A 10010-nucleotide genomic window follows, 5' to 3' on the forward strand; every position below is an offset into this window, starting at 1 on the left:
TAGTTCCCCATATATTCCTACAATGCAGTGAAGAAAATCAAAATCAAAGCAGTGAATTAATGGTGGTCTGTGTACATAATGTTGATGTAATTTGACCATTTAAAGCATAAAATCTGAAATAAATTCTACCACACATCCCTTCCATAATATTTATACTAAAGCTGTGCTAAATAATAAAAAGATATGTATATTTGGATCTTTATTTAAACCATTATACATTTATTACATGAGTACTTGGTTTAATGAATGGTTTGTCTGAGTGTATACCACCACATAATGGCAATATCATTGATTACAATAAATTCTTTATGACTTCTCTTTATATTGAAATGTCATATTGGTGGTGATTTTATGTGGGTGTGTCGCATAGAACAGTTTGTTGGCATCTTTAAAATTTGATTGACATCTTAAGAATGTGTGTTGCAGCTTTATGTTTCTAAATTCGTATCAGCTTCTTCTATTAAATGTCTGTTCAACAGTTCATCACAAAAGTCTATTTATAAGTGAAAAGTTTTTATAAATTATGTCCTTAGTTGCCTTCCATATCCTCATCATCATCATCCGCCATGATAACTTCCACCATCTTCTTCTCCAACACAGGTGCTTTGGCTGTAAAAAGGGAGATAATTTTTATAATAAAGGAAATGACATTTTGACAAAATTAAATGAAACACTTAATTGCACTAGTTAGGATTTCAATATGGTGTGGTTCACTATTAAACATACATTATGTAAAAGCTAAATCTGCCTATTGCAGGTCTTTCTTTAGGCCTGAAATGTTGTCTAATTTATTAATTAGACATTAATTAAATTATCCAGCCAGACCATAATCAACACTATGTTTTTTATCGTACCAACTCGAGGCTAGGCCGAAAATTCAATCGCTAAAATCTCTGTTCAGAGTTTTTTTTAACTATTATAGTGAGAACTGCCAGCTCTTTATCTTATCTCCCATAATGTATCTTTAAGTAGGTGTGTGTAAACATGAGTGTGCTCTAACATCAGTCTTATACTGTTTCTGGTCCAACTGGGCTAATGAAGACAGGCATATGCCATACAGTCTGCTTGCTATGAGGGTAATTTTGGAAGGGACAGCGGCACTACGGCCTACTCTTTTTTTGAATTCCAACTGTCAAGGGTTCTTTTACATGCACACCAATGTGTACAGAGAATTTTGGTTTTCCATATCAACCAAACATCTATTCGTTGTCCCTTGCCAGATTCTCTGTCCTGCACCACTGCCATGGAGGAACCACACCAGAAAATCCTGATGGAATTTCTTGGTCAACACTGGGATCGACCACAGCATCTCCAGGTTAGCAGGCCAACTAAGCCACCGCGGCTCCCCAAACTTATAATGAAGAAATACAGAATAGTGTATTGACATTAGTATTATACTATACCCCCATTACAATAAGTACCATTATTGTCCCCTGTCTGTTTATCGCACGCCCTTTCAGCAAACTAGATAAAGATCAAATGTTTGCTTGCTTGATAGTGCAAGGAAATATAAATGTAGCACTACATTTCTGCAGCAAAAAGTATGAATGCAGGAAAGGAGGTTGTGCCGGTCGGGTATGGTGGTTCTGTGTTCTAGGATAATGGTGAGAGGAATCTCTTTAAATTTAGATCACAATCCACAGGAGCGAAACAAAGATGTCAATTTTATTTTACTATAGAAATGTACAAACCTCCTGGAGCTCTGATAAGATGAATATGTTTGTCAACTTCTCTGATGTCAGCCTCCTTCCGTAATTTCTTTCCTTCTTTTAATCTGAAATGAATATATGTAAAATAAAACTAAATATAAGCTCTAATATATTTCTAAACTCGGGATAAAAACAGTTTAACAGCCAGCTAAACAGCTATAAGGGCATCAAAATGAACGTCTCTAAATATTTTCCTTACTGTAAAATAAGTAATTTATATATAAAGCAACGATTTGTTATGTGTGGTTTTGTTAATGGATCACCTTTAAAAAAAACCCAATAACCATCAGTGATGAGATGAATTGGAAAAGAGAAGGTGGTTTAACGCCCACTCAACACAAATCAGTTCATTTCAGAACTAGGATAAGGTATAATTTTATTTCAATTATTCTCTTGCATGTAGGGGTCTTTAACAATAGGAGAGAGAGAGAAATGGGGTTTAATCTCCACTCGACACAAACTAGGTCATTTCAGGACTAATTTGATTCAATTTTATTTCCATAATTCGCTTGAGCGTAGGGGGTCTTTAGCTGTGGGAGGAAACCGGAGGACCCGGAGAAAACCCACGAGGTTGGACAGGCAACCCTACTCCTTGTCACGTACAACCATAGAATCGAAACCCCGCCAGTTGACTCAATGACAGACCGTATGATACATTGCGCGCATGCTAACCATTTGGCCATCCAACCCCCCCTAACAATAGGAGAAAATCCATGAGTTTAGGCAGGCAACTCTACTGTTTGCCACGCACATGTACATGCTTGATACCAAAAGCACGCTGCTTTACTCAATGACAGATCGTATGACCTAAAGCGGACACATTAGACCACTCGCCGACCCAACCTCATCATAGATGATTTGTTATCTTAAGAGAATGTCAATCATGCCACCTTTAAGAAAGCAAAAAATACTCAAAGGTGAATAATGAGATGTTAATCAATGTAATGATAAAATCATCTTGCAAATAGTTGTCTCAATTAATTATGCTAATACTACAAGCAGCCAACTATTGAAGAGGAGTGTAGAGTGAGGTAGGAAACAACATTTTAACACTCTACGACATGGCACCCCTTAAGGTCACACTAATTTCACGGTGCAATAATCACTTGAAAAGACATATTAGGGCATGTGATTGCTGCTGAGGATTGTAGGTTAGGATTAGTTCTAGAGTTAGCGCTAGCCCTGTGTACATCTCGTGACCTTGAAAAAATCTGCAGGTGGCCTTAATAGTTAGATCTAACCCTGTGACAAGGGAAAACCAGACTGGAAATTCCAGAGGAAATTCTCTGCCTAAACCTAAATCAGACCCCTGACCTCCAGGTTAGTGTGCCAGCACCTTATTCTCTGAGCCAAAGACATTTAGCCATTACATGATGAAGCTGCAAGCCGAAAACATAAGCCTAAATTGCTTTGGACTAACCAAAGAGTCTGGAGCATTTAAATTATTATGAAATTGGGATTGGTTCCACTTTAATAAATAATATCTATACCTGTTGATAATATGTTGGCCCTGTCGTTTCAATTTAATTTCTTCTACTCTCTTCATAGCCACCACTGTAATAATAATAATAATAATAAGATTTCATAATCAATACAGTCTAAATAACTTTTCACATTATTCATAAAAGAGTCCGGCCAGGTCAAGTAATTATTACATGTACCTTTCATTTTTCAATATGTTCATTAGTCATTCTTGCATTTTACATATATTTCAAAGGCTTTTCGCAACAGAATGTAGACCATTGTTACCTGGTGCATGTAAATACTGGCTACCCCAAACCTCTAAAAAAGTTAGAGAAAAGTGGGTTTTGCAGATACAACCACCAAGTCAGAGAACAATTATACTTCCTTAAAAAGTCAGAGAAAAGTGGGTTTTCGAGAAACAACTAGTACCACAGTCCTTAAATAATTTACATTTAAAAAAGATAGAACTCAATAACCATGGCATAACATGAGCGGTATTCAATGGTCATTGAGTTCTGTTTTCATTCCATAACCACATGCAAATCTCAAAATACATTATACTATCCAGATTATCTAAAAAAAAAAAAATCATCACCAATAACGTTAAAATTCATCATACATGTAGGTTCCGCCCTTTTTTTTTCTTTTTTTTTTATTACAAAAATTGTGGTTGCCTAGTGGTGATGTCATTACAGTTTGACGTAATTCTAAAAGTGACGTCATTCTGGACAAAAGTAGTATGTGTCCAAGCCATTGAATACAACCATACCTGTATTCAATGATATTTGCTTGTATTTGCATGTAGTTATAGAATAAATACATGTATATCCACTGTATGCTATAAAATTTATCTAGGATTTAAACAACAGACTATCTCAAGCCTATAGATACAATTTTAGAGGCTTGCCGCAGCCATATCAGACAACCCTCCTGCACATCAAGCAGTGGGTAATTTTCAATAACATTTATTATATATGCACTACCACTTTGCCTACATATACTTATAATAAATTACACAACCGTACATGTGTTATTCCACAGTTCTCTACTATATTTCACTGGAATATTTCTTTTCTTTTCAAATTCAAATGAAGGATCAACAGCCAAGTCTTTTCCTGTGGCTTTTCTGTAGGCTTTTGTCCATCTTGACTTTCTTGGATTTTTCCTTTTCTTGAAAGCTTTGTGGCATTTTCCTCGACAAAATTTAAAAACCTAAAATAGAGAACATTTACATGTATAAAAAACAATAACGTACAAGTATTACGTAGGCTACCTAGGCTACCGTAATCTAAAAAGAATCAAACTTTAATACTTTGTAGAACATTGGTCTACTAGTTGTGTCTGTCTTTTGCAGTACAAAATTTTGCATTTTAATACCAACGCAATCCCATTTTTCTCATTAAAGTTAGTAGCTTCTTGGAAATAATTTATAATATAATAAAACTAAATTGAACTTCTTTAACTCGTCCAAGCTATGATAACGTAGCTATAAACATTGAGATATACTGTGATGTGTTTGTTTTTAGATATGACTGGACGCCTTTAGTTTCACCTGACACACTTCATTTCCTTATGTAATGCATACATGTAATATCTTAAAAATAAGTTAATTTTGTGCTATAAAGGACTAATTAAACATACCAAGCCCAATTTATGTTTATCTGTCAATATTGTCAGTATTTTATCAAAATTTATAATGGATATTCATAATTACAGTGTATTAGTCATCAGCGTGATTCGGAAAGGTTTGTATTTTGATTATGTTGTTCTCTCCTACTTCATGACGTAAAACCTAACTGTTTAAAAATATTGGGTAAAGCCAGCTATTATCACTTTGATTAAAGATGGTTTGTACATGTACCCGTGCCAGGTAGGATTATATGCTTAATTGTAGTTTGTTGTGACAGAAATATAATAAATAACACTAATCAATTGTTGTTTTGAAGAAAAATTGACAGCTTTGCTTATAGAAATACTATCTGATTTGCATTGTACTTTATTGGCAGGTGAATCTATAGTACCATCTCTTGTCTTGAAACACAGAGGATAAACTCGTCCAAACGAACTATACATGTATACAGCATCAGCACAGTCACAATGTCCATTAAAAATTAAAGAGGCATTATGTAAGATTTCGATAAAGAGCTGATAAATAGATACACATGTAATGCAACATGAATATATTGAAAATTTCATTTAAATTACGGTACTTTATTTTGAGCGAAGTTATCAATGATTGTAGATTTGACAAGATGTGTGCAATGATTGTAACCACTGTACTGGTCAATCAAGTCTTAGCCTCGCTTCTCCATTTTTAAAGGCTGAACCGTTTTCATATACTTAAAATCGGAGCCATCTGTTGATTATGGTCTTGCCATGTTAATAAATGCATAAGTAATTAATAATTTATATTTAAGGCCCAAAGAAAGACCTTCAATACGCCACAATAGACAGACTTGGCCCTTAAATAATGCTTGTTTAAGTAGACAAATTGTGACTCACTGAACCAAAATGCCGAAAATGATACTTGATTTGGGGCCGAACGATTTACCTTAGCTTAATCTTAGTATCCATATAACATAACGACAATAGTGAATAGTAATACTAGTAGTCATGGGTTATAGACATAACGGCTCTAAACCATAACGGCCAAAAAATTTGGTCATAACGGCCAAAATATTTGGTCGGAACGGCCAAAATATTTAGTCGAAACGGCCAAAATATTTAGTCATAACGGCCAAGAAAATATAAACCATTTTTTACATGCAGGAAATGATATTTATTCACATAGATATTGCCTAACAGATAATATAAATAGATACATTAGCTAAACATTAATTTAATACATGAAAAAAAAACAAAAAAAAAATGGATTGCTTGTTGTTGTTTATTAAAGATTTAACGTCCAATACAGGTTGGTTTAATTAAATTATTTACACTTGAAAATTGTTAAAAACACAAAAGTCTTTTACCTTTATTACCTAATCACTGATCAGAGGGTGTGAAGTACCTACATGTAATTAGGGATTATTCAATCAGTTGATTAATTAGTACTTACCTCTTTCCTTTCTCTGACGAATGAATTGTTATTTTTGTCAAATGATAAAAGTCAATTGTTATTTTTATCAAAGATAAGTATAATATTTGCTCAGACCACGTATGACAGAATTGAACCACCTTGTTAGCTAATCCAAAATAGATATAATATGCATACAGGAAACGAAATTAGATCCAAAGCAGAAGGACCCAAAACCGTCTGGGTTCACTACTTTAGTGCATTAGGTGTAGTTATTCCTGAATTTAATGTTAATATAATATAAAAGATAGGTTGCCAGGCAATGAAACATACGCCCACAGCAGCTAAATCGTCCGGGCAGTCTAAAAGAGTTGTCGCATATTTTTACTTTTTTCGATAATGAAACATTTATAATACACTAAAATCTGATTAAGGTAACAACTCATAAAGTTATAATCGTTGTAAGACATATAGAGGTAGATTTCACAAATTAAAAACACTTATATGGATATACTACTTCTGAATTTATTAACATGCTACGTTTCGATACACATACAGATATCGTTATCAAGCAAATAATGATATATAACAAAAATGTGGTGCAATATATAGTTAACAAATTGGAAACCATGTAACAGATTAATCATTAATTAAGAATAAATAAGGTGAGAGAAGTAATAATATGGATAAACAATTACAAAGGGATTAACAAGATGAAAGACTGTAATGTATTGATAACAATTAGAAATATTAGCAGATCAAACTAATAATTATAAGAGATTAACTATATGAGAGATAGGAATATATATATATACAAGATGAGGGGGTTAACCACACAGGCAAGAAATCGAAAACTAGGGGAAATGAAATGAAATGAAATGAAATGAAATGTGCTATGAGGGAAATTTTGCCCGGACAGCGGCACTACGGCCTACTCTTATATCGAATTCCAACTGCCAAGCGATCTTTTACGTGAATGCCAATGTGTACACGGGACCTCGGTTTTTTGTCTCATCCGAACGACTAGACAGCTTTCCTTGTCAGCCCCTCCGTCCTGCATCACTGACAAGGGAGAACCACGCCAGAAAATCTGGATGAACTTTCTCGGCCAATGCAGGGATCGAACACCCGTCCTCCAGGCTAGCGAGCTAGCGTCTTACCCACTTAGCCACGTGATCCCCGAAAACTAGGGGAAGGAAACCAAAATGTATTGATAACATTTAGAAATTATCAGATAAAACTAATAATTATACGAGATTATTGGGATAACAGATGGCAATATATAGATACATGCAACAAATAAACACTAATATAGCAGGTGAAACCATAATTACGAGATGAAAATGGTTAATTATTATTACTTCTCTCACCTTATTTATTCTTAATTAATGATTAATCTGTTACATGGTTTCCAATTTGTTAACTATATATTGCACCACATTTTTGTTATATATCATTATTTGCTTGATAACGATATCTGTATGTGTATCGAAACGTAGCATGTAAATAAATTCAGAAGTAGTATATCCATATAAGTGTGTTTAATTTAACTCATAAAGTAATTATCAGAAAATCATTAGGATTTGTTTGGTTTTTATAAAGTTCTGCCCCATGATAACATTTAGTATACAAAACATTTAATATCATGGATTTAGCTGTTTAGTTATCAAATTCATTGAAAATCAAAATACTTGTTCATCTCTAGACCTTAAACTCTGTAATCAACCTATCCATAATATTATCATATCTTACGTATTGGTTCTGCCCCATGCTAACATTTAGTATACAAAACATTTAATATCATGGATTTAGCTGTTTAGTTATCAAAATTCATTGAAAATAAATACTTGTTCATCTCATTCTCAAGACCATAAACTCTGTAAATCAACCTATCCATAATATTATCATATCTAACGTATTGGACGTTAAATCTTTAATAAACAACAACAATATCTTGTTTTTAATAAAATTAAAATTTTTGGCCGTTATGACCAAATCTTTTGGCAGTTATAACCAAACTGTTTGGCCGTTATGACCAAACCTCAACCTGTTTTTGGCCGTTGTGACTACATCCCTTAGTCACTACTACAGTACAAATACGATTCATAAGGGATCCTCGAGAAACTCTAGATCCTTCACTGTAGTCTATGGATCTTGTCCACATTTTCAGAAGGACCACCAATGACTCTCCTGGCATTTTCATACGGCAGAAGATATGGAACATTATGTAGCCTACTGCTGGTTCGAACACGTGGTACTGGTAGTGGTAAACAAATTGTGTTTTGATTTGATTTTTCAACTCACTTCAAACGGCAAATATAGAAAAAATCGACCATATTAGTTTGATTTTCTTTACTTACTTTACAGTCGTTACGTACAAAATGAATACCGTGACCGGGATGAACTGTTGAAGAACAAAAATAGCACTTTTCTAACCGCATTTTGAATGTTTATTATTATTTACTGTTCACTCTACCACCATGTTTACTAAAAGACAGATTGCGAGGAAATTGTGAAACATCCTTCTGATTGGTCAATATTCCAGGTCCTATTTTGGGAGTTGTCTCCCCTTAAACATAAATAATCAAGTTAATAAATATGGTCTAAAGGTGAAAAGGCGGATAAATCGTTGAAATGATAAAATAGTCACATAGCTTGAGGTAGCCCCCCCCCCTTTTTTTTTACCAGGAACATACAATATAGCCGACGAACAATAGAAAACGGCACTAAAGCTTACATCTATAAGGGACATCATTATAGGCTCCTCTCCGAAAGTAAGGGGGGTTGGATGGCTGAATGGTTAGCGTGCGCGCGCTGTATCATAAAGTCTGTCATTGAGTCGACTGGCGTGGTTTCGAATCCCCGGTTGTACGTGGCAAGGAGTAGGGTCGCCTGTCCAACCTCGTGGGTTTTCTCCGGGTCCTCCGGTTTCCTCCCACTGCTAAAGACCCCTACGCGCAAGCGAATTATGTAAATAAAATTCAAAACCATATGTTAGTCCCGAAATGACCTAGTTTGTGTCGAGTGGACGTTAAACCCCATTTCTCTCTCTCTCTCTCTCCGAAAGTAATTCATTGCCAAATAGCTCAAAACCATAAAGTGAGACAATTTTTAATAGCAAGACACCAATCTGTTTCACAGAGGATTAAGAAAATCTTCTATTTGTCGCGGGCTAGCGAATATTCACTGCTGATCAGTGTGGCAAGGCACATGTAGTTCAAAAACTTTAATCTGTTGCGTGTTTCGACGACATGGGCAATCAAAACTAGAAAAATGTATGAACGGTTTAATAGGAAAGGAACATTCCCCGCAAATGACCCGTATTCACAAGAAATTTCTAAAATCGGTCTTATAAAAAAAAATACCTTGACATTTACAGAGAGAGCGTGGAGGGGGGGGGGGGGGGGTAACGTCCACGCGACACAAAGAATTTCCAAAATTCTGACATCTTACGTGAAAAGGGTTCATAAGACCCACTGCGTAATTGCAAAAAAAAGACAATTCGCCGCAAATGGTAACCCATGGACAGCTCACAGAACAACATTTCCCTTACAATATTAGAGTAACCCAACAATAGGAATTCGAAATAAGAGTACACCGTATCGCCACTGCCCGGGCGAAAAATTCCCTCATAGCTGAATGCAGAAATGTACAGGGTGTGCAAACAAGCAGGACGTTAAATCCAATATCATTTCTATAAGAAGAAGTCAAACAAATCGTGAAAATGACCCTTATAAAAAATGATCATCATAAACATTACACCTGTCATTTTACAGACAGAACTGTCAAGTTGATATTCAGACTTTCTAACCATCATCAAT

General features: G+C 34.9%; 1 protein-coding gene across 1 annotated transcript; it reads right to left on the reverse strand.

The window, feature by feature from the left end:
- Nucleotides 1-186: 186 nt before the first annotated feature.
- LOC126817527 (probable ribosome biogenesis protein RLP24) lies at nt 187-8706 on the reverse strand. The gene is made up of 5 exons (XM_050544557.2): nt 8550-8706; nt 4199-4385; nt 3200-3263; nt 1692-1774; nt 187-609 (listed from the first exon to the last, which is right to left on the reverse strand). Exons 1-5 carry the CDS (start codon nt 8628-8630, stop codon nt 530-532), a joined length of 495 nt encoding a protein of 164 aa, XP_050400514.1. The 5' UTR covers nt 8631-8706; the 3' UTR covers nt 187-529.
- Nucleotides 8707-10010: the final 1304 nt, after the last annotated feature.

Source organism: Patella vulgata, chromosome 4 (genome assembly GCF_932274485.2).
Source record: "Patella vulgata chromosome 4, xgPatVulg1.2, whole genome shotgun sequence".
NCBI lineage: Eukaryota > Metazoa > Mollusca > Gastropoda > Patellidae > Patella > Patella vulgata.